The sequence below is a fragment of the Panthera leo genome, chromosome B1 (assembly GCF_018350215.1).
Source record: "Panthera leo isolate Ple1 chromosome B1, P.leo_Ple1_pat1.1, whole genome shotgun sequence".
In the NCBI taxonomy this organism is placed as follows: Eukaryota; Metazoa; Chordata; class Mammalia; order Carnivora; family Felidae; genus Panthera; species Panthera leo.
Window position 1 is genome coordinate 56,049,077 of NC_056682.1, and position 27,059 is coordinate 56,076,135.

The 27,059-nt window shown below is 33.4% G+C and overlaps 1 protein-coding gene across 1 annotated transcript in view; it reads right to left on the reverse strand.

Annotated features, from left to right (window-relative positions):
• GALNTL6 (polypeptide N-acetylgalactosaminyltransferase like 6) overlaps positions 1-27,059 on the reverse strand; it is a 1,201,435-nt gene that overhangs the window by 650,499 nt on the left and 523,877 nt on the right. Inside the window, exon 4 of the mRNA XM_042935079.1 lies at positions 5,422-5,588. Coding sequence (XP_042791013.1) covers positions 5,422-5,588 — 167 coding nt within the window. The remainder of the gene's footprint in view (positions 1-5,421; positions 5,589-27,059) is intronic.

A 27,059-nucleotide genomic window follows, 5' to 3' on the forward strand; every position in this document is an offset into this window, starting at 1 on the left:
AAATCTGAGACATAAAAATCACATGTCTCATCGTCTAGTATAGTATCTGATGAAATACCAGCACTAAAACATTTTTGTTGACTGTCATCTAAGAATCTTTATATGCACTTTAGTGTTAGTATTTTATCATATAAATAGAAATGCACTACCATTCTTCATCTATTTTATGACCTTTTCACACTGATGATATCTTCCAACTTCAGATAGTTATAAAACATGTGCTAACTGATTTGTCTGCTTATGGAAACTTGCCTTAATGTACACTTGGAGACTATTTGAGTAAAAGAGAACCCAATTCAAGGCTCATCATTACCATTTGTGAGGTGATTTAAAAGAGTCTCACTATTTTAAAGATTTACAAACACTTTCAACCATGTGAGGAATTTGAAATTTTTATGGTAATATGGATCTTTACAGAAATTGCTTTGCTATTGGTTGGTAATATATATGTCTATATAAGCAATATATATTATAGATATACAAATATATATTTCTTTTCCATTTTCTGAACTTGGCATGGAAATTACTGAATGAATCCAATGCAAAATAGATCTACAAAATGCTAGGAAGAGAAGGAAAATTGGCGAGAGGGAAGAATGGCAATAACCTAAAACTAAACATAAAATGCTATAAAATGAATTCATCAGAAGATGGAGGAAATGTCTACAAATTTGTGAAAATGCCAAAATCTATCAAAGAAATATAATAACAAATGTAAAATTAATATCTAAAATAATGTACAGATAATGTTACAGAATTTCCCTCCCAATGTTTCCTTACAGATTTATAAATCCAATATCAATTGCAAAGTAGGCAATAAAAACAAATAGAAAAATTTGTTTATAATAAGATACACAAAAAACAGGGCATTTTGAAATTAGGCTATTTATGCATTCATATCACTCAATGAAGCTTCAGCCCCAATTCTGAAATACATGAAAGTTATTCTGAAGATTTGATTCATATAAAAATTACACAAAGGTCATGCTGAAATAAAGATTTTGATATATTTGGATGGAGCCTGAGAGTCTGCACTGCTAATAAGCTTTCATCGTGGTGCTGATGCTGCTGGTCTGTGGACCACACTTTGAGGAACAAGGATTTATGCTATCTACAGGAAAGTACACTGGGTTTCTTAAAGTTGCTGGCTTTGCCAGATTGGGAGGATTATTTCTAGTTTCGGATTTTCCCTCCAACTAGTACATGGAACATAGCAGATCTTTGTGAATCTGAAATATTCAACTCCTACCTTTCCTGACCAGCTCTGGAATAAGCAGGGGCAAGAGGGAATGAGTGTGTGTGTACCTGTTTTGCGTGTGTGTACCCAGTGCCCAGTTGTACCCCCATACTTGCATTAAGGGAAAGGTGTCAGCAACTCTCCTGTGACTATCCTAATGTGAACTTGCATTCATCTAAGCACACAAAGTTTAGAGAATTGTCAGGTTCAAATATGCCCTATCTCTGAGGTTAAGCCCCAGCTTATTTCACACATTTCAACATTTTTCCATGTGGATGCTGTTAAGGTTGCCTGGAATTTGGAGATAAGCCCAGGATTAGTCCTGCTTTAAAGTCATCACGAAGCCTTGTTATAGGCCTCAAGTTAAGTTGTTAAATGTATTTCTGAGAGCTTACTGGGAAAAAAAAAAAATAATCACATGCACTAACTTTGGTGAGCTTCAGGTAGCAAAAACATAATGTTGTGGAAAACTTACCTGCAGACCTGTACCTTCACATTTCTGTACACAGAGGGCTTATGATAGGAGGCTGAAACAATATTCTGTTTACCAAGCTTGCTTTAGGAAGAATATGTAAAACAAGAAGGGCTGGAAAAGGGCGTGTACTTTTTGTTTTTTAATTTTGATAACTGGGTCAACCCTATTCAAGCAGATTTTTAAAAATCACTTGTAATATTCGTAAAAACTCTATAATTATGAAATATTTTGGTGGTTTTTTTCTATACTGCTATGAAAACTACTACTACAGAATTTGCCAATTACTAGATCGCTTACAGTTTTTGGAACTCTGAATTGCAAGTGACACTAAACTTGTGCTATTAAAATAGCCAACATGCTGGCTTCTCTCTTTTTATTTATTTATTTTTTACATATATAGCTATTCTATTGACCTAGAGGACATAAAATATAAGGCAGTAATATTTGGTTAAGTCTTGTCAAAATTTTATTGCCTTCGGCCAAAGGACATTACAGAATATCCAGTAGAAGAACCATAGTGCAAAAGTGTTTAGATATATACTGAACAGACTTGAAATTGGAACAGAGTTCTGAAAATAAATATAAAGTAAAACATTTCAGAAATAATTTTCTAAAGGAAGCCAAAAGCCCCTATCTTCCCACACTTTAAAGTTTATCTGGCCTACTTAGTTTGATTTTTAAAGAATTGGTGAAAAGACTCTGCATGTTACAGGCTTACAATTTCTGTGTTGTCTACATAAATGTATAAGTATACTTTCAAGTGTAACAATTTTTAACAGCATAGCTAGAGATAGGATCAGAATAAAAAGGAGCAGGAAAACTGTCTCTGTCTTAGAGGCTCTGTAAACAAGAGATGTCTTAAGATACCTTCCCTCTCATATAATGGAGAAAATAAACTTGAAAGGAATTTTGATAAACACTCATGTAAGGCCTCTCCTATAATATAGGTGGGTAACATGCTCTTTTTATCCTCCTTTTGATAAACCTCTACAGTGTAGTTTTTCTTCCACATCTGTAGTAAGTTACTTGCTTATTGGTAAATTTTGATTTTTTAAATGTTAAAGCAGCTTAATTTTTCTAACATGCTATGAATTACCACAATTTGTCTTCACAACCCCTCTGACTTCTGTTCCTTCTGGAGATGATAGGTGAGTAGATGGATGAATGGATGGATGGATGGATGGATAGATAGATAAATGATTAAATTGAGAAGATCTCCACAAAAAAGTATGGAGACTTTTTATATTATAATAGTAAGGGAGTATTTGATGAGTAGAAACAGTTGAGAGCAATTACTCTATTTTGCAGTGCACAATTTGCTCAACCATCCAAGGCAGCTCTCCATCCTGACCTCTCTATGAGGAATTACTCAGATAACTAAGGACTTATCTCCATTTTGATAAAAAATCTAAGACACAGAACTCATTAATCTGATGTCATATAGTTAATAGTTGGTGTTAGAATTGTAGCTTGTGTTTGTCATGTTAATTTTATGATTTCCCATAATTCAGGAAGCAGGACTGATGATTCTTAGGTCCACCTAAATCCTCATATTTTGTCAGAGGAGACTTTTTTTTTTAATGAAAACAAAAATTTGGAAGAAGAGTCTTTCCTGTTACATGCAACTTTAGAATTATGAAGTATTCTGAGAGATTATAGAACTATTTTTATCACTTATTTCTTTCAAAGTTTACTTTTACACCTATTGACAATTTAACACAATAAAAAGCAATATTCAAAAAATTTAACCTTTTGAAGGTTTAATGATCATGAAATAATACTCTTGACTTGATAGTTTATAGGAATACAATATCTATATTAAAGGCTTAACAAAACATTAAAATAATTGTTATCTTTAAAAATGTCCAATAGAAGAGTCAAAATCACCATTACTATCCTAAATATTATTTTTTTCTGTTGTTCTACTTCTCTAACACTAATTATATTAACACTCTTCTGTCACTTACTTCCCAGGTGACATTATATGCAGAAGGATAGTCCATCAAAGTTGCTATTGTACAAAAGATGACGGGGAATTGAAGTCAAGACAAATGCAGATGCCACTATTTTCTCCCCCTTAAAAGATGTTCACTTGAAAAATGCCTCTGAGAACATTCAGCAAAAAATGCTCTGTAAACCACAATTTTCTGCTACCAAATGTTTCCTACTATATTACCCTCAGGTCAAAATTCCACTGTAATAAACAGTTTACCAAGACAAAGTTAATTATGTAGAAAACGCTCCATAGATACACTATCTTATTTCTCTTAGTACCAGTCAACCACAAAAGACCATTTATCTGGTGATGTGCAGCCCAGATCTTTCTTCCTCATTTTCATTCTTTTATTTAAAAGCAAAGTTTAAAGTTTTAGCTGTAACATATTAAATGCTTATTTTTAGCCTGGGGTATTAATGACTACTTTGAAATAAGCAGTCTCAATTAGGAAAAAAAAAGAAATCAATGTGTTATTTAAATTAATTTTTTAAGTAATAAATTTCAGTTTTAGACACTGGCTTGCATTTTTGGGTAGGATTGAGTGCATATCTACCTAAGCAACACAAGGCAAAAGTTGCTTTGAATCAACCTAAATTACCAAGTGAGTAGTTTACTATTTTAATGGAATGATGTTAGATAATCTCATTTTTGTCATATAAATTTCAACACAAATTAATATTAGGCAAATCATGACTTAGTATTTGAAGCATATCATTCAAGACTGGAACTCTGTTAAAGAAATCTTAAGACTAACACACTGAGCAATTTTACTTACACAGAATTTTTAGATACTATGAAGAAACTGACATTTTTTCTTCAAATGAAATTTCCAAAACTTTAATTAACCCACTTGATTTCAAGATGTTTTCTCTTGTGAGGCATAAGAATAATATGCAATTAAACTCTGTTACTGCCATTTTTCTTACAGTAAAGCATAGCTCTTTCATGCAATGAAATGTAAGGTAGAACACTGTATTCCCAAATAGATCAACATCATTAGAAAACGTTTCTTCCTGTCCACTCACATCAGCCAAGAAAGAGAAACATTCCTTTCCTTTGAGAACTAACAATTCTCACATTTAGACCAACTATGATCAATGAAGTCCTAATTTCAAGAAACTTTCTATAATTTTATTCCCCTCTTATAAACCACATGATGTTTCTCAGAATGGTAGGTATATTAAAGCTTATGTCAAATTTTCTAATACACACCAGGCTTTTTGGTTTATTGTTCAGATATGACAAAATCGCTAGAATTGCCAAATAAAAATATTTGTGTTAATTACAATTTCTAGTATTTATGAAGTGACAAGCACAGACTAGAGTATATCATACTGGTAAATAATAGAGCAGATGTTCCTCAGAAACAAGAACAGATTTTATAAATCTACTGGAATATCTCCCCATTCATATGTACTTACAATAGCATATTTTGCAGTATTTGTTCTGAAGCTGAAAGTAGAATTTGGGGCATTTTGCCAATACCTATCTAATTCACAACAGAAATGTAATTCAAACTTTCTTATAGTTCCGCAAATGACACCAATACTTTCTCATCCATTGGCCAACACTTATGAAATCACAACACAGACAAAACTTCATAATCACCTTTCAGATAGAATTAGAAAGAAATATCACAATAATCTTCTGGCATTTTTTAAAGCCTGTAATGATTACGTAGGTAATAACAGAATATCATTAACTGTATCTTACCTCTATCACTGAAGTCATCTACTAGAATGATTTCTGCTATCAGACTCTCTGGGGTTCGGTTAATTATACTGTGGATAGTACGCAGGAGTGAAGTCCAACCTTCATTATGAAATGGGATAATGATGCTGGTGTTTGGCAGCCTTTCCAGGTACATCTTGTGCTTACAACTGGAGATGACATAGAAAGAAAAAAGCAATGTCAAATGCAAAACTATAGTGTATCTTACACTGCTATTTACTCACTGTGTTATCCAACATCTGTGAAAAACTGGACTTTGTCTAATACTTTTCCAAACAGAGCTTGTACATAATAATAATTACTCTGTTCATTCATGGAATTCATTAATTATCCCTTTCACCTGTGTTCTTAATTAAATAATTATTTATCCTTTTTTGTATCAGGGATTCAAATACTAGGTAAGAAGTGCATTGAAATGTTATGTTCTTGTTAATGTATACTTTTCTTATTGTTACCTAATAGTAATGTGAACACTTTTTACGAGTTAAAATTGTTTCCATTTGGCACATGGCTAAGGCTTAGATAGGTTTCCTGAGAAGTTCTGGAAATCCGACTTCTATAATTATGCTTAGTTGACCAGTTTTGGTTGTGGTATGTTTCAATGGCTGGGTAACATTTAAGTTCTACAAGGAAAACACAGTCTTACAATGAAATAAATGAAGATTTAATCTTTAATAACCCTATACTGATACAACTACATAATAAGATTACTTTAAGATCCAAGCCAGACATTATCACATTTCTTGTGGAATTTTAACCAGAAATCCCATGTAGCTTTTTATTTATTATGAAAGAAATCCAAGATACCAAAAAGAATGTAGGCTTTAACTTTTGGCATAGTTAAAAGCGATTTATTATGTGTAATTGCTATTTTTACATATTTATGATTTAATTAATTTATAAGCCACATGAAGGCAGGAACGTGATCTCAAATCTCATGTAATTCCTAGTTCAGCAGGTCACCCAAGCTTTTTTGAGGATGATGAATTCATCTAAGTTTGTGAAATTTTTGAGTTACTTCAAAACTAAAATAGGATAAAATTTCAATCAGTTATCAAATTCAATGATTTTCCTGATATGGATAACCTGATAACAAAAAAGAGAGTGGAAATCTAGAAACAGGCAGTTTCCACTTAAATGCAGAAGGATCTAAGGCTTCAGGTTTTGCCAGGACACTGGCTACTATTTCGTCTAGAGGAGGAAACAAACCATAGCAGGATTTGAAGTATGCTTAGATTCTACCAAGATGTATATACATGCACCAGAACATTCAAAACATTACTTAAAATATTCTTTCCAGTCGTTTCAACACTTTATTTTACTATGATCTCAAAAGGATATATTAAATACTGCTGTGGAGCTACGGATCTACACTAAGAGATGTTGCCTTACAGCTTGGGAAAACACGACAATGTAATTAAAGCCAGCAAAATTAACTATCCTAGAAAATAAAATAAAATAAAATATTTTAGTTATATAATTTGAAAATACAAACATTTCCTTTTTTATTGTGTCCATTTATTAATTTTTAATCTCAGTGTTTACTATTTATAACAATATCTATAAAACAAGTAGATTTTGATGTTTTAAAATAGGATGAAAAGAATTAGAGAGGAATATTAAAATAATACCATGAAATGGGCATTAAATGCTAGGAAAAAAACCTGAAATTCATTTTAGGATCAAACAAAATGGTTAAAAAATATATAATAGCATATGAAACAGTGATTTCTAAGGACGTATTGTGAGCTGGATGCTGTCACATAAATTGCACAAGTCTGGAAAAGCATGCTAAAGTAATTCAACACACCTTGTTATAATTATGTACAGTCACCCATTCTTCTCAACAAAGCCAAAGACCCAAGCTTCACTATATCAGTATTCAGGATAATTGCACCTACTCATGCAAACCATCATACCTAACAATGCTCTAGGAATGCAACTGATATTCCCAAAAAGGCAAATTAGGTTTTAATCATTAAGGTGAGACATTATACATATCACGTGCTTATTAAGAAAGAATTGCACTCAGAGCAATACCCTATAAGCAATCAATAGTGACGTTTAACAGCTGTATATAATCTATTCAGAAAATAGGCAGACACAAAAGGATGCAAGATTGATCGTATGCAAATAAGGCTTGCCTTCATAGAAATGTTTTCAATTATTTCTATCTCTGTGAGCTCAAACTACTACCACACATAAGTAAAAAGATCTCTACTACTCATTCATTAAGTCACAATGATCTGCTGAGGTCTGACAGAAGCCAGGATCCAAAATGGAAATACAACAATGAACAAAACCTAGTCCCTGAGTTCAAGAGGTTTGTAATAGAATAGGAGATATAGAATGGTAAGTAGAGTTTAATAGGGTGCTATAGGATATTTAAGAGAGCCCCCTGACAGTGTTACAGAAATTCAAGTGAGAGCTGAAGGTGGTCTGCAAAGACAGGTTCAACATATATTTAGGAACAGAGCTGACATGACTTGGAACTGGGAGAAGTAGTTTAAGGAGGACTCCCATGTTTTGGACACAGGCAATTGATCTTATGAAACACAGAGGGAGGGAGGCAAACCATAAGAGACTCTTGAATACAGAGAACAAACTGAGGGTTGATGGGAGGATGGCAGAGAGGGTAAAATGGGTGATGGGCATTGAGGAGGGCACTTGCTGGAATGAGCACTGGGTGTTGTATGTAAGTGATGAACCACGGGAATCTGCCCCCAAAACCAAGAGCACACTTTACACACTGTATGTTAGTCAATTTGACAATAAAGTATATTAAAAAAGAAAAGAAATACAGACTGACATAAAAACACAGTGTGTGAGGGGCACATCTCAGGATGTGCTTGAGGGTGAAGGCTTGAGGGCGAAGGTGAGTTCAATTTTGACCACGTTAAGGTTGAAGTGTCAAATATCCTGCTGAACACAGCAATTATATATATGGAATATACGTTTATTTGTCTTATGTATGTATGTATTTATGTATCTATGTTAATATATATGTTTTTTGGCTCAAGGTGAAGATGTGTTTTACTGGAGGAACAGGCTTGTGAGTGATAGGCTGTAGCAGATGATGCCAGTGGACCACCAGCATTTCCTTACCATTCACAATCCTGGTACATGCCAAGAGGAACCTCTATAAACCTCTATAGGGGAACCTCTATAAACCTCTGTATAGAGGAACCTCTATAACTGCAGGTAGCCAAGTGAGTGCTTTCCCTCATCTCTGAATGGAAACAGATTAGATACTCTGAAGGAAATTAACACCCCTGGAGCAAGTATCAACCAATGAAGGAGGGAAGGTGGAGAATAGACAGTCCTATGGTAAGATAACTGTGAGATGTTTTCTATGATGTGTACCACAGTTTCCCAGCAAGACTGACTCTCAGGTGCCCACAGAGGTAAGCATCTTGCCAGTGTATCTTTTTACCGGCTACTTTCCCTTCCTGTCTTACCTCCTCATCCAGCCTCCCCAGGTACTTTCCTCCTCAAAATTACTACAGTCAAACTTGTGTCTCAGGATCTGCTTCTCAGGGAAACTGTTCTTAGACATAAGCATACAAATTATACTGCATTTGTCACTTGTCAAAAACAGTCTCTTCGATATAAAGTGATGGCCAAAATTCTTTAAGAAACATTACTTTTGTTGTATTATGAAACTTGCAGTTTGTTACACCTGGAGATATTTTTAAATAATGTGCTTTTAAAAAAAATTATGGCACATATATTTTATTCTTTCTTTCAACTTCTTAATTACTGATGATGCTCTACTCCAGGTCTTCTCCGTGCCTATAAAATACAACTATAAGGATTTTGTACAGCGTACACATAAAAATAGCCTTATCTGAATTAGCAGACCATTAGGAATAAGGTCACCTCCTTTACATGAATGGGTATAATTTACTTTTTTTAACTAGACCACACTGAAAAGTCACTAATATTTTGTGCTGGTAATCATTTCTTATACTGAAAAATCAGACTTTATACATCACACTATCTAGGTTCACACTGATGACTTTGCCACGTCTACCTGTGTGACAATGGGCATGTTATTTAACTTCCGGAAGACTAGTTCTCTCCTTGCGTTGTGGGGCAACGCAAGGGTAAAAACAAAACAAAAACAAAAAGCCTTCTCCATAATGCGTTCAGAATTAAGTTACACAATCCATGTAAAAAACTGAGTACAGTATCATATCTGATACTAGCAAGGGTTTGATAAAGACTATTATTGTTATTGCAGTTATTGTTTTTTTAATTGTTGTTATTTTACCTGTCAAATCCTCTATAGTAGGAGGTAGGAAACTAGGAGAGACAGGAACTGCATGAGGGAAAGTGAGAGACACTTCAGATATGAAGATGAATAAATTTTGGTTTCTTCCCTTAAGGATTCACAGACCAGTAGGCAGATATATAAAATGATTTGACTCAAATGAGACAAGTGACATAATAGATGGCACTCCGCAATCAGAGCCCAAAGGAAGTATGACTAACTTTGTCTGAAAGAATTAGGGAAGTCTTTATAGATGAGTCTGTATGTGAAGAACAGATCATGTAGGATCTTTAAAGTGATTCTAAGGAATTTGGATGTTAGCCTGAAGTCAACGTGAAATATTTCACATATTGTTAGTGATGAAGAAGACAGGATCACATTTACATATTCTTCCAGCAGCAGGGCAGACAATGGAGACAGCAGAGATGAAGCAGAAAGACTGGAGATTGTAATAGTTTGGGCAAAAGATAATGAGGGTGCTGATCTGATATTTATGCTAAGGAAAACCAGCCTCTTGTGACAGGGTTTAATCTGATTGAATTGTATTTAGTCATTCTAGTACTTAACCTGACCAAACAAAATCGAATTTACTCCCAACCTCAGTCACTGGATTCAAGGAGTTGTGCTCTAGATGACTGCTTCTCAGCATTACTAGAAATACTGAAGCATAGCCAAGGCTTTATTAAGAATCTGTGACCTGTGTATTTTAGGCTTAATCTCAAGGCAGGTTGAGAATGGAAGTATGCTAAATACAAAGACAATGTGGTAATATGGAACTGTGTTGAAGAAATTAGTAAAAGAAGTCAAATACAATTTACACATCTATGGTTACAGATAGGTAGCAAATTTACAAAGGGAAAGTAGGGACCAATTAAAACATTTGTCACATTAAGCTTATAGGAATATGAATGAAAATGCCTGTAATTATTGCATTTCACATTTTGTGCTATTTTAAAATAAGCATTTGCATAAAATTAACTTAGTGTTTAAGAATGGCTTAGAGATGAGCCATTAAGTAAGAGATGTTACATTACATATTATCATCAATTTATCTAAAGAGATAGCAAAAACACTCTTCAAATTTTAAATGTACCAGAGAGACAACAGAAATAGTTTAAATTGTTTAAAAAGTTACTTGAGAGAAATGACAAATCATGAAGATATTTTAAAAAGCTAAAAATGTAATGTATAAATATTTTGCTAAACCATTTTGATTAATGAAAATAGAAACTTTTTCATACTCTTCTATTTTTTCTCCAGACAAAATACACAAAAATTTTCTGCTAATCACTATTGGTATTTGTTAAATTGAGAGATTTAAAAATTTTTGGTTTAACATTGTTTATTTTAAATATAATGTCATTCCTTTCATACTTACATTAATTTATCTTAATAATTTCATTGGTTTCACCAAAAAAAAAATTTTTTTTCAACAATAGCTATAGGTCAAACAATAAATTTTAATTGCAGATATATAAGTGCCAGACTTATCAGTATATGTATATTTTTAAAGAGTTATTTGATTATTCATGCAACAAATGTCAACATTTTTACTGTGGATATTTAGCTAAACTTGCATTTGAGGTTCTTAAGTCCTTCACATTCTCCTCACCATCACCTAAACATTCCTTCTTACTGAAGGCTGAATATTTAGTTTTGTCTACACTGTCAAAACACACATTTTTAAGATTCAAATTCTTGCATTGCAAGATTTGAGTAAAATGTTTGGGTGAAAGTTTTTACATATTTCAACCTATAAGTCATTCTATGAGTTTCTTTAAAATATGCCTTTATTTTTTGTTTTGTTGTTTGTTTTTCTATCTGCTTATATTCAATCTATCAGGCAGGATGTTATGTTGTGGTCATAAGCAACCCTAAATCCCAATGGCTCAAAATAGTGAATATCTACCTTGCTGCTTTATTTGTTAACCACTGTTTTAGGCAGGAGACTCTCTGCTCATTGCAGTCAGTGCAAACTGCCAACATTTTTTACCACAGTTAATCACTCGGCCAGAAGTAAATGAGAGCACGGATGGGTCTCAAGCTGGTAAATAAATAGCCTGTCTCTAAAATGACATTTTGCTTTCTGCTTACAAGTCATTGGTCAGCATTAGTCACACAGCACAACGGCTCAGGAAATAGAATCCTATATGGTCCAGAGGAAATATAATCAGAAATATTTGGCAAATAACACTAATGAACACAGCTATTTTAGTCTTCTGCCTTCTTTTAATTAAAAAGGAAAAGAAAAAGGAAAAATAGAAATTACCTGTTGAGACTACATTTAGAGTAGGTTTAATTAAATCTGTTTAATTTCTTCATAGACAAAAAGTTATAATATTTGAGGTCCTGCATCTACAGAAACATAGCTGCAACCACATTTTAGAGCTGCAAATACATTTCAGAAATCATCAAGTTTAATATCTTATTTAATTGGGAATTGAGGCTCTTAGAGTTTCAGAAAGTTAAACATAAATTATTTTATAGTCAAATTAGCAAAACAGTATACTGGATGAACAAGTGGTACAATGATGAGGCATTATTCCTGACATAAAAATTTACAATATTTTTAAAAAGTTTATTTTACCTATTTTGAGAGAAAGTGAGCACGCGCGAGAGAGAACAGTGGAAGAGGGGCAGGGAGAGAGGGAGAGAATCCCAAGCAGACTCTGTACTGTCAGTACAGAGACAGATGCAGGGCTTGATCCCATGAACTGTGAGATCATAACCTGAGATGAAATCAAGAGTCAGATGCTAACTGACTGAGCCACCCAGTTGCCCCCAAATTTACAATTTTTTGAAAAGTATTTGTAACTCATACAGCTAGATAGCACAAAGAATTAGAACCCAATATTCCTCATTTCTGATTATAAAATATTTTGGAAATGTCATCGTCATTCTCTTTGGCCTTTTAGATATCTCCATGTTAATCAAATCAACTAAAATTATGTAAAGACTGTAACAGTTTTTTAAATTTTTTTAATGTTTTTATTTATTTTTGAAGGAGAGAGAGACAAAACATGAGTGGGGGAAGAGCAGAGAGAGAGGGAGACACAGAATTTGAAGCAGGCTCCAGGCTCTGAGCTGTCAGCACAGAGTCTGATGCAGGGCCCGAACTCAGAAACTGTGAGATCATGACCTGAGCCAATGTCGGATGCTTAACCACTGAGTCATCCAGGTGCCCCAAGACTGTAATATTTTTAAATGAGGTAGGCAATTACTGTATTAACTCATTACTTTTGTGAAATGTATAATCTACTCTCCATAAATATATTTGGAAATAAACCATTTAAGAATATATACAAATAAATGTCTGTAACAAAAAATTATGATAAATTATCATTTGAAAATAGGCCCTAAAAGGGACTGGACCACTGAACCTCTGGACCATCTAGATCACTAACATTATACTATTCAGGGAACAAAATAAGGAGGAATAATTAAATTGTTAAAATCAGTGATAGAGAGACAATATTTAAAGCGGCTAGAAAAAAAAAAAAAAGATATAGAATTCCGGAGGAGAACACAGACTAGAATGGTAGCAGACTTCTTGTTAAAAATAATGCAAAATAGTGAGAAAGTGGGGCAACACCTTTTAGGTACAGAAAAAAAATTTAAGATAAAAATAGTTTTCCTTGTCAATAAAAATGTATTTCTACAACAAAGGCAAAATGAAAACATTTTAAGATATGCAAATGTTGAATAAACTTATTCATCAGAAAACCTGCATAAAAATAAATGTTATAGGAAGTCCTTCAGAAAATTTATACTAAGTGGAATCCTGTATCTAGACAAAAAATGAAAAAGTAACAGAAAAGGTAATTATATGAGTAAACAATAAAACGACTATTTTATTATTCTATAAAGGTTAACTGATTCATGGACAGCAAAAACGATATCAATGCATTTTGAGATTTATAACATAAATTAAAGCAAAATGTATAGCAACAATAGCATAAGTTCCAGAAGTGGAGAAATGGATACATGCCTTTCTAAGGTTCTTATACTCTAAATCAAGACATATGATATTACTAAAAGGTAAACCATAATAAATTAATATTATATTCCATCAACCCTAAAGCAACCACTAAAAATAACACAATAAAGAATTATATCTACTTTGCCCTACTAAAAAGTGACATGGAATAATTAAATGTGTAAAGAAGCTACAGACCGAAAAAAGGGATAATAAGATTAAATAGTAAAAATAGAAAGCAGTAGTGAAATGGTATATTTGAGCCAACCGTATCAATAATTACATTGCATGCAAATGGTCTAAACGTGCAATGGGAAAGATTTCAAGAGTGCCAGCTGCTTCCTCCAAGAAACTCATTTTTAATATAAAGATGCAAATAAGTTTAAAAGACAATGTACAGAAGAAAGAGCATGATAACACTAATAAAAAGAAAGCTAAATTGGTTTTATAGTCCACAAAATAGATCTCAAAGTAAAAAAAAAATGTGACCAGGATATAAAAGTTCATTTCAGGGGCGCCTGGGTGGCTCAGTCGGTTAAGCGGCCGACTTCAGCTCAGGTCGTGATCTCGTGGTCCGTGAGTTCGAGCCCCGCGTCGGGCTCTGTACTGACAGCTCAGAGCCTGGAGCCTGTTTCAGATTCTGTGTCTCCCTCTCTCTGACCCTCCCCAGTTCATGCTCTGTCTCTCCCTGTCTCAAAAATAAATAAACGTTAAAAAAAAAAATTAAAAAAAAAAAAGTTCATTTCATGACAGAGATCAATTTGCCAAAAGGACAAACTATACAAAATGTTGCACCTAATAACAGTATCCAAAACTGAAGCAGAAGTTAACAGAACTTCAAGGAAAAAAAGACAACTCCACAATTATTATAAGAAACTCTTTAGATTTCTTTTGATGCTCTTTCTCCAGTTTCTTAAGGTAAAATAAATTATTGATTTGAGGATTGTTTTCTCTTTACAAGCATTGAATTACAGAAGTGTAGAATGATAGAAGTGTCGTCGTTCCAAGAATTGTTTTACATATTTAAAAAAATTTGACATTTATTTTTGTGTTCATTTCAAAATATTTTCTAATTTCCCTTGAAACTTGCTTCTGACACACTGATTAGCCAAAAATGTTTTTAATTTACAAATGTTAGTGATCGCTTTATCTTTCTGTTATCACTTTTTTATTACGTTATATTACAGTCAGAAGATATATTTTGTAAGATATCAGTATTTAAAATTCATGGTATTTGTTTCATGACCCAGGATCCAGTCTGTTTTGATGAATATTTTATGAATACTTAAGAGGATATGTATCCTGCTGTTGTTGGGTGGAGGGTTTTCTGTTTATTTTGGGGATTTTTTTCCCTTATGTTTCCCCTTTTTTGCATTCTTTGGGTTATTTATACATTTTTTAGCATTCCATCTCAATGTATGTGTTGTGATTTTGATGATATCTTTGCATAATATTTTAGTATTTACTTTAAGGATTACAAAATATATATTTGTGACTAACATTTTACCACTTTACTCTTTAATATAGAACTCTTATTACTATGTAGGGTCCTTTATACTCTCTTCTATGCTGCAGTTGTCTTATATCTATGTACGTTGTAAACCACATCAGAAAATATTATATTTTGCTTTCAACTCACACTTGTTTTAAGAAACGCAAGAACTCAGTACTGTTTCAGTGCTATTTTGAATGCTCAAGTCCTGTCCTCCACCTATTGCCATTGTTTATCTTCAGCATTCTCGATCACCCGAGCCACACATCTGTCTAGGTTTTAGAGTTGAATTCAATGGGATGAGAATGCATGTGTTTACTCCAACCTACCCAGAGACCAGAATACTCTCAGTAGTCTTTAATTACAAATGTAAAATATTTTTAAAATTTTTTTAAATGTTTACTTTTGAGAGAGAGAGAGAGAGAGAGAAAGAGAAAGAGTCAGCAAGGGAGGGGCAGAGACAGAGGGAGACACAGAATCCAAAACAGGCTCCAGGCTCTGAGCTGTCAGCACAGAGCCTGACATGAGGTTTGGACCCATGAGCTGGAGCTGTGAGATCATGACCTGAGCTGAAATCTGAGGCTTAACCCACTGAGCCACCCAGGTGCCCCACAAATCTAAAATATTTTATAGCTTCAGGGATCTTCATATTTTCTACTTCATTTTATGACAGTGTCCATTGGATTTTCAAGACAATTTTGCATTTCATCTAAATATCAAATTTTTGGCATGATGATGTTTATACTGTCCCTTCATTAACATTTATACGTCTGATGGAAGTTTAGTGATTTTCAGTCTTTCATAACTGATAAAGGTAACTGGTGGTTTCTCTCTCTTTTGTTTTTACTTAGAAATACCTGCTGGGGATTTAGAAATTTTATTGATCAATATTATTGATGCATTCAATTTCTTGCTATATTTAAATATTTAAAGCTACACATTTGCCTATAAGCACTGCTTTATACGTACAGCACTTAAACTAGTTTTGGTATATATTTTCATTATCATTCCATTTAAAATATTTTTAAATTTTTCTAGTTTAATATTTGACCTGTGAGTTTTTCGTAAAAGTGTTATTTAATTTCTAAATATTTGCATCTTTTCTGCATATATTATTTTTGTTGATTTCTAATTTAATTCAGGTTTGGTCACAGAACATAGTGTTAATTTAATCTACTGAAATTTATTGAGCATTTGTTTATGTACTAACATATGGTCCATTGGGTAAATATTCCATATGCAACTGAAAAAATTTTATTATGTAATTACTGAATATAGCGTTCAATAAAGGTAAATAAACACAAATTAAGCCAATTTATTGATAATTTTATTTAAATCTCCTATATCCCAATTAAATTTTTGGTTGTCTTTAATTACTGAGAGAGAACTGTTAAAATCTCCAATACATACATTTATTTAAAGACACTCTCAAAAAGTAAAATTCAAGCTTAGTGTTTAAAATTACCATGTTGAGAGGCCTCAAAGTAGGTGAATATGTCTTTCTCCATTTAGAGTAATACCAAAAAAGTGGAAAAAAAATCTTGCCTTTATATGACTTAACCCCATACACTCTTAATATTTGTTGGGAGGTTTGTTCAAGTAATATTAGCATCTGCAACAATATTACCACACATTTGCTGATGAAATAACCTGAAGAATGAAGTGGTTGTATGCTTTTAAAGAATCTTTAATTATATTAATGTATTTCAGATTAACATGAGAATATATACACCCCTGTGAAACATATGAAACTTGAAACATTTTGCACTTAATGCTAAATATGTTAAAATGTCATTACATAGTAATGACTACAATAAGGAGTTATATTTTGAGCTTCCTTTAGGGGCCACATTCTCCATAATTTTGTGCCATTCTTTAATAATCATGATAATTCTCTGAAATGGTGATGAAGAAAGACAGTGCCAATTCAGGTCCAGTCAATTTCATTAGGATCAGTCCCTGTCATCAGAATGTATGCGGGAGGGAAACCAATTCAAAATACTACAATTTGTTTGACTTCATTATTACAGAAAAAAAAGTACATTTTGTAATGTACATTTGGAATAAAAGTACATTTTTACCATGTTATGATACATTTATAAGTGCACCATGGTGAGAACCCTAACAAGTGACTAAGTAATTTATTGCCTCAGTCTATCAAAAGCCATATAAAATGGCTTTTATTGAGAGATGACAGTTCAGGTAGCTTAATTCCCTGAAGTTTGTTTTAAAAAGATTCCTAAACAAGATGAGCAGAATAGCTAAGTATGTTATACTTAGTCAACCACATATTTTTTTTTAGCTTCTCAAGGGAACCACTCATATTTCAGAAGGGGGGACATTTCTTTTTATTGTTTTAACTTTCATCGTGTGATTTCTTACAAAAGCATGTTGGTTCAGCTAAAGTTCTCTCAGCCCCATTCTCAGTAGCAGCAGAATAAAATGTCAACTTGGCATCTGGCTAGTGACAAGCATACTATAGAGCATATCTATATAAGTCATTTCCAGGCACCAATTTACATAGTAATTGTTTTAATGTCAGCATATTCAATTTTCAATGGCTGCTTTTAGTCACACTGTTTTTCTGTTCTAATCTTGCCATGTCAGTCGGTTTTGATAAAGCAGTGATAACTGGCAATTTATTTTGCCTTTGACAGGACTGAAAAATTAGTTTGGAATGCCAAGTATATATATGTAAGTGTGTTTTTTAGTGAGGGTGGGAGATAATCACAATGCATGCATGTATGCTTGTATATATTTGGTCTTACCTCTTACATGGGAACTATTTTGTAAATTAGTATTTTATATGGTCATATGATTAACACTTTAATGTAATGTGACATTTTATGCCTGTACTGAAGAACAAAATAATATTTTGTGCTCACGCATCTACATGTACATCGTGGCATTGTGGCAGAAACCTAGTGAAGACAGAGGGGAGAGCAAAAAAAGAGGAGGCCAGAGATAGGCAGGGATCAGAATATGGAGGGCGGTGTTGGCGTTTTTCAGCTATTATTTTTAGTGCGACAAGGAGTCTTTTAGGTATTTTATTATTTTTTTAATTTTTTTTAATGTTTGTTTATTTTTGAGAGAGAGAGAGTGAGACAGAATGTGAGCGAGGGGAGGGCCAGAGAGAGAGGGAGACACAGAATCCGAAGCAGGCTCCAGGCTCTGCGTTGTCAGCACAGAGCCGCAGGAGGGGCTCCGCCAGGTACCATGAGAACATGACCGGAGCTGAAGTCAGCCGCTTTTCCGACTGAGCCACCCAGGCGCCCTCTTTTAGGTATTTTAGATAGGGGGGATGTAATGATCCTCCTTAATTCTGAAAGCTCACTGTTGCTCACTCTGCTGAATGCATTGTGCAAGACAAGAGGGAATGTGTGAGGTCCAATTATGAGGTCATTCTAGGATTCCAATTAAGAAATGACAGTGGGGGGTACCTGGGTGGCTCAGTCGTTAGGCATCTGACTTCAGCTCAAGTCATGATCTCTCTGTCCATGAGTTCAAGCCCCGCATGGGGCTATGTGCTGACAGCTCAGAACCTGGAGCCCACTTTGGATTCTGTGTCTCCCTTTCTCTCTGCCTCTCCCCTACTTGCACTCTCTCTCTCTCAAAAAAAAATGAACATTAAAAAAATTGTTTTTAATAAAAAAAGAGAAATGATAGTGGATACAGTTGAGATTAAGGGGAATGCATGCATTTGAGGCCCTTTAGCTCTACATTTTGGATACAGAATTAATAGGCCTTGGTAGATGAGATCAGTAAGTCAAGAATAAATAAAATGAGGAAACTGGAGGCCAGTGCTGAGCATCAGTGAATTTTCATATATATACAGCCATCAGATAAAGACGAACTGTTTGTGAATGAGACTGGAAAGACCTGGGGATAAAAAGCAACTGTTTCCTTGAAACAGAGACAAGAGTGCTTAAAAATGAGAGAAGGGACAAAGTCTAGTGTCGCTGCAAAGTTTCACGAGACTTTTAAATATACTGGATTTTGGCAACATGGAAATCATTAGTGACTTTGGCAAGAAAAAAGAATGATGGCACAGTAGTGTCTTGAGTCAAATTAGGACTTCTGAAGAGTTGAAAGGGAGTTGAGGAAGTTAATATCTACGGTAGACATTCAGGCTGACAGCTGGAGGAAAAATAGGTTAAGAAGTCATCTTACCGATGGGGAGGTACCAATGCTTTTTATCATATATGATTAAATTTTAGCCAGGATAATAAAATATAAAAATTAAGAGCTACATTCTCCACTTCTGTAGAAAATACTGAACACTTCTAAATAATAGGCACTTATCACTACGTACCAGTTACAAAACTGTAGAGATGAGTACTTACTACATTGACTCAGATGATAAGGTCTATTAGAGGAATTAATCACTTGATTTGGTAATAATAAAGAAGCAAAATAGAGTTATTTGACTTGGAGAAAACTGAGAGAGATATATTTTTAAAATTGTTTTATTAAGATATAATTCACATACCATACAAACAATTTTTGTACCATTTAAGGTGCACAATTCAATAATTTTTAGTGTCTTCACAGAACGTGCAACCATTAGCATAATCAAGTTTAGAATATATTTATCAATTCAAAAAGAAATCTCATACCCTCATGCCCTTCCCCTTATCCCCTCACATTCCTTAAGTAACCGTTGCCTACTTTTTGTTTCTATAGATTTCCTTATTCTAGACATTCACATGAAGAGAATCATATATTATGTGGAATTTGGGGTCTGGTTTTCATTTAGCACAATGTGTTCAAAGTTAATCCAAGATGTAGCATTTGTCATTATTTTATTCCTGAATAATCTCTCAGGGTATGGATATACTACATTTTGTTTATACATTCATCTATCAGTGGACATTTGGGTTTTCCCATCTTTCAGCTATCATGAATAATGCTGCTATAAACATTCATGTGTAATTTTTGTGGTTTTCATTTCTATTGGGTGTATACCTAGACATAGAGTTGCTAGGTCATATGGTAATTCTGTAATTACCATGGTAATTATGGTAATTTAATTGTCTGAGGAACTGCTTTCCATTTGGAAATAGTTGGAGTTGCTTTCCAACTATTTTCCAAACCATTGACATCATTTTGCATTCCCACCAATGTATGGATGTATGCAATGTATGCAATGTATGAGGTTTCCAATTTCTCTACATCCTTGCCAACATTTATCATCTGAACTTTTGGCTCTAGTCATCATACTGGATGTGAAGTAGTATCTCATTTTGGTTTTGATGTTTTGTTTCTAATGACTAATGATGTTGGGCATCCTTTCATGGATTTGGCCATTTGTTCACCTTATTTGGAATATTCAGATCATTTGCCCATATTTTAACTGGGTTATTCACCTTTTTATTATTGAAATATAAGAACTCTTTATGTATTTTAGATACAAGTCCTGTAGCAAATATATGATTTGCAAATATTTTATTCTGTGGGTTTCATTTTGCCTTTCTGATAGCATACTTTGAAACATAAGAGTTTTTCATTTTGATGAAGCCAAATTTATCTATTTTTTCTTGTGTTGCTTATACTTTGGTATTATATCTAAGAATACTATGTCAAATAAAAAGTTATGAAGATTTATTTCCACCTTTTCTTCTTTTAGCACTTACACTGAGGTCTTGGATACATTTTGTGCTGATTTTTATGTTGCCTGAAGTAAGGGTCTAACATCATCATTCTTTTGCATGTGGTTACCTAGGTCAGTACCAATCATTTGAAAAAAACTATTTTTTCCACATTTACTAGTTTTTGCACCCTTGTCAAAAAATCCCTTAATCATGGATGCATAGAATTGTTTCTGGACTCTCAATTATATTCTATTGATCCAAATATCTATCCATATACCAGTACCACACTAGCTTGATTACTGCTGCATTCTAATAAGTTTGAAATCAAGAAGTACATATCATCTTATTTGGTTGCTATTCTTCAGGATTGTTTTGGCTATTTTGGGTCCCTTGCAATTTGAATTTTAGAAGCAACCTGCCATTTCTGCAAGGAAGTCAGCTGGGATCCTGACAAGGATTTTTTTGAATCCATAAATCATCATGGAGTGTTTTGCCATCTTTACAATGTTAAATCTGATCCACAAACATGAGATGCTTTTCCATTTCCGGGATTTCTTTCAACTATGTTTTGTAGTTTTCAAAGTATAAGTTTGATGACATTTTTGTTCAATTTATTCCTAAGTCTTTTCTTCATTTAGGGTGAATGGATTTTTTTTCTTAATTTCATTTTCAGGCTATTCACTGGAAGTGTATAAAATAAAGTGATTTCCGTATCCTGTCTCATACCCTGTCGCCTTGCTGACCTTGATTATTAGTTCTAATAAGTTTTTTTTAGTGGATTCCTCAGAATTTTCCATATAGAAGATTATGTCATATACCAATAGAGACCATATGAATCTTTTCTTTCTAATTTAGATGTCTTATATTTATTTTTCTTGCCTAATTGCCTGGGCTAGAATCCACAGTAGGATGTTGAATAGAACTGGTGAGAGTAGGCATCCTTAGGGGGAAATGCATCCAGTCTTTCACCAACAAAAATGTTAGCTTTTTAAAATGCCAGATTTTCTCATTATTTTTAATAAAAATAATAGTTCCCATTTATTTTTAATAAATAAGCTAAAATATTAATCATCACCTCTCATTTCAGTAAACTTCTGTGGGAGGGAGTAAAAAAAGAAGGAGCAAGTTTAGAATTCCTATTGCTGGATTAATCTTACAGAATAATATACATCACTCTACCAAATGTCCATTTTCTTCTCTTTAAAGAATTGAAGTTGTGATTGTGTTTTTCAGACTTATGATTTCAGTTTTATGTATTTGATCCCTACCATGTTATTAGGTTACAAATAATATCCTTTGAAATTCACTACAACTGATTATAAAGCAGCTGTAAGTTTATTTTTAGAAGGTTGTTTTGTTTTTTGGGCTTTTTCCTTCTATTTTGCATGTGTACAACTTTCACATTACCAGTCCTTTAGACCCCAGTGCCCTTGTACTCACCCTCAATCCACTTTTCAAAGAATCTGCTTTGTCTGATCATTTACTCCAAAGGCTAAATGTCTGACAGCTTTTGAACTGTTCTCTATAGGAGGAGGATTTTCATTACAACGGGACATACCTTTTAGCTATAGTGATAAGAACTCTTCCATATCTTTCAGTCTTTAGTTAATAAATGAGATGTGTGTGTAAATTTTTGTGTTTTTTATTTTATCATGGATTAAAAAAATGATCCCTAGAAACATACAAACGAACTAAAGTCTATACTAGTTTTTATAAACTAGCTCACAAAAAATATTGAAAGATACTCATTTGAATGACAGTTGTGAAAGATTATTTCCTATCTGTTGTTCTGATCATTCCTCCCCCAATTTGCTGCTTGTGATTTACCTAGATTTTTTCCTTTTTTCAGTCATATTTAGACATATCTTAGGCTGGAAGCACATTTGATTCAAATGATGTTTCCCGTCTCCCTCTGTGGAAGTATTCAAACCTGATTAGAGTGGATGAATAGTCATTTTATTTTAATTTGTTTCAGAATTCACTTGTAAATTTGTTGAAAGAAGATGCTTCATCAACTTCACAAGTCATAATAAAACCATGAAAGAATGCCAGTGTCTCCCAAATTTTTATGTAACTTTTGAAATTGAGAAATAAAAAAATTTGTCCTTGAACATTTTTGGATGATTAAACTCAAACATTTCTGTGAATGAGTTCTAGCATTCAATGGACAAGAGCCAAAAGAGTTAAATAACACTTTTGTAGTTCATATAAAACTAAAATATTCTAAGCATTTTCACTAAGTCATGGTTTAAAATATTACACTTGCACAATTATTTTTCCTCAAACTCAGAAGTGACTCACAAAATTTGTTTTTAAAATTTAAATTTTAGAATTATAGTTCACTTGATCTCCATATATTTTTATCTTCATGATATAACTAGAAAAGAAGGAAGGAAAGCAGAAGGATTGTCATCAGAAAGAAAAGAAATAACATATTATGCTGCAGCTGATCTGGTAAACTTGTTCTCAATTTTACTAATCGTGATGCACGATGAGATACATGAAGAAAGTGAGCATCCCCACATCCCCACTTGGTAAAGTTGATAAGTGGAAATTCAAAATGGCAAGTTGACTTGTTCAGTACCACAGTGTAACTCATAGAAGTAAACTTTTTAAGAATGATTATTCAACATAATTTCCAGAAGTGCTTAGACTATAAGGCACTGAAAAAAAAAATCTACTCAAATTTTGTTATGGTGAGAAATTGCATTTTCTCATCATATACAAAGTAGGTATTATGCACTATTCATCTAGGGAGGAGACTCCTTCCCTTTCCTTAGATGTTCCCTTGGGACAGTCATTAGATTAATACTCTTCGCCTCTATCTTCTCCTACATTCTTTCCAGGAGAAAGGAAGACATACAATTGATGAATTTGAGTTAGTGAGCTTATCTTGCTTGGGTCAGCCCCTCCTTCATTTTTCTGCTTTGGAATTTGCTTGCCTGTAGAGGTCAGACTCTGCCCTGCATGCCTTAAGTTAGACAACTGTGATATTGTGTGTCCAGCAATATCTTTAACTTGAAGCCTGAATGCACCTCATTCTGGAGTTTGCTATTAGGAATCACATTTAGCCCACTTCTAAACCATGTCCACCGATAGAATCTTATCAATAATAAAGGTAATATTTTTATTCCAAGCCATTTCTGGGGCAATTTCTCACTTGGTTCTGAAATTATACAGGGAACAGGGTTGTGATATAATCGCAACACTATGGAGAGCACTCATATAATCAAGAGATTGTAAAGATTCTTCTACATTTTCCCAAGAGTTGAGATATTACAGAATTTTCTCTCAACATTCAATATCTTCTTTATTGTCAAAGTCATGAAGCTATCTTGGGAATATAAGTGAAATATAAAGGAAAAGTGAAATGAAAAGGAAAAGCCACAATTCAGAGAACTTTCTCAGTACAAAAATATCCCAGCTACTCAGCCACCTTAGAAATGTATCTTAATTAAAGTGTTTGTACATTAATATGTATCTGTATAAACATGTATCCTTTTATAACAGCGAAAAATGAACCTCATGTCATGATGCCTTTACCTGAATCCTCTGCAAAGCCTACCTCAACTCTGATTCTTACGCATCCTAATCTCATGCATTTCTTCTCTTTATAGATATAAGTTCATCTTGCACACATTAATTATATGACATTTTGGGGAGTACTTGTGGTAACTATTTATAAATTGATTCACGTCTAGGGAGTAATACTAGCTCAAATATTCTTCAATCTTGTCTTGCTAACAATACATCCATGCATAAGTTTATCAGTTTCTTTTCCATGCAAGCCATCTATCCTTCTACGATTTTCTACTTCCTTATTTCATATGTATTTTGTATTCTGAATATATGCTTCATATTTCCCACCTTGAACTGGAAGTCAAATTAAATGTTCTACAGCATACAAAGATGCGGCATCCCAAAGGAGTGACGGAAGATAAAGATAATACACAATTGATATACAAGTGAGGGGTAATTGAACTGTAGAAAAATGAAGCCAGACTAGCAAGATATCCACTGACTGGACATTTGTCATGCAGAAACTCTCATAGCAAAATTCTATTCAGCATTGCATTAAGTAAAATATAAAGATGATGTTTTAACAACAGATCTCAGGTTGAGCCTTGGTACTATGAATATAGACATAATTAGGTAGTAACTGAAGAAGGGAGTGAATGTTTAAAATGCATAAATAGGTCTTTAAAAAATACAAAAGTCAACCAGAAGTGTAGGGCTATGAGTATGAAGAGGAGAAAATTGAAAAATTTGACAACACGAAAGCATAGATAGTAAAACAAAACAAACAAAAAATATGTAATTTACAAGATAGGGAGATGCTAAAAAATTTTGGAAAAATATAAGAAATTCAAAAATATAAATGAGAACCTTAGAATTTATTATTAGGATATAGGTAAGAATCATTAAATTATTGGACACAGGCCAATTGACTTTCCTGTATGCATGGCTCCCACTTAATGAAAATCTATTACTGACTTAGTGAAATAATAAAGCCAAAAGAAAGCATTTCATTTTTATGCTAGTGGACAAGAAAGGAGCAGGACATATAAAAGAAGTATGTGTTCTGGATTGGGATTTCTGAAATAACTCATATTCTGAAAATTCTTCACAGCAAACCAGAATGTATACTAAGCATGTCAAACACCTAGAACCATGCTTTTTTTATTAAGTGTAAAAAGAGAATGAATAGAGAGAGTACTTGCATATATAGAGAGAGTGATCTATAGTGTAGAACAGTGGGTTAAGAGCTACAATTCTGTATTTTGGAATAAAGAAAAAGTTAAGCAGAATTGTAAGATAGAATTCCCTTATAGTTTCCACTACAAAATCCCAGAGCAAAGAAAAATAAATTCTTCTCTTCTGGCGCTTTGAGCCTGTAATTTGAATTGGCTGACTGCAGATGCAAAGTTTCTTAGAACCGTTATCTTTAATTATGGAAGTCATGCAAATTTTGCATTCTCTGGTGCAGATACTGCCAATATAAACAAGCTGTGGTCAATTACCTGCAGTCCAGTTAAATTGACAATACCGAATGCAGTATGTGTCAATGTGCTTTCATAATTTCAAGAACCACTTACATAGAGCTGTGTTGTTTTGTGGTTATCCGTGCCTGCATTTTGAGAAGCACAGATGAGGTTAAAAAAAACAAAAACAAAAACAAAAACATAGGGATCCCGGTAAGAGTTTTTGTCGTAGGCACTTGATTTCCTAGAGTTAGGATCTTGACAAAATGAGGCAGCAATAAATCTCCCTTCTTGCATTGCTGAGTCAGATAGATACTGGACTACCCAAGGTAAACCCTCATTCTTGATGTCCTGCACTTAATCCTTTGCTTCCATCTCCATCTCCAATCCTCCCATAAGGTGTTTGTTTGTTTGTTTTCTTTATTGGTATCATTTTACTAGGTGACTGTCCTATTAGATAACCAGTCTCAGGAAATAAGTAATAATATGGTCATAGGCCATATTTCAGCCACATTTATCTTCCCTAACATTGAGAATAATGCCCTCTGATACTGTAAACTCAGTACGTCTAATAAAAATTTAAAAATATTTTTCTTTCCATTTTCCATTTTCTTTTCCATTATTGCCTAAGAATATCTTTTCTCAAAAGGTGGTAGTTATGCTAAAAATACACTCTCTGAGAAGAATGGGAATATCAGCCTTCTTTTGACTTCAGTGATTTTCTGCACTGTTTCCATCTGCAATTCTTTCCACTTGAATACACATTAAAAGATTGGAAATGTGGGGGTGGGGGAGGAGGTGGATGGAAATTATTCTCTGAGCACATTTATTATGCCAACAATGCAATTTAATGCATCTTTGATGGTGTGCAATTAGGTATTAAAATTTCTCATAACTAGAAATGTTCTCGGTCAGTGGGAATTACTGTAGATAATTTCAGGTAACCTGGGAATAATTTGGCTAGCTAGAAGGCCTAGACCAATATATAAAGCATTCAGTTTAGGAAAAAATTGATTTGTTCTTCACATTAATCCTCTGCTTAACTATACTGGGAAATGCAAATTCACATAAAACCTGAGAAGGAAACCAGTAATTCTTTTATATTTTAAAATAAATTTATAAAGACACAATATGGCACTAAAAAATGATCCCCAAACCATAATTTACCAAGTTTTTTCTAAAGGGTTAATTGTTTTCACACAAAATTAAGAGTTTTATTATACAATATTGATTTGATTTAGATTCCTACCCCTGTTTTCATTAGTTGCCCTTATTTTATTTTCTCTGATTTTCTTTATGTCACATT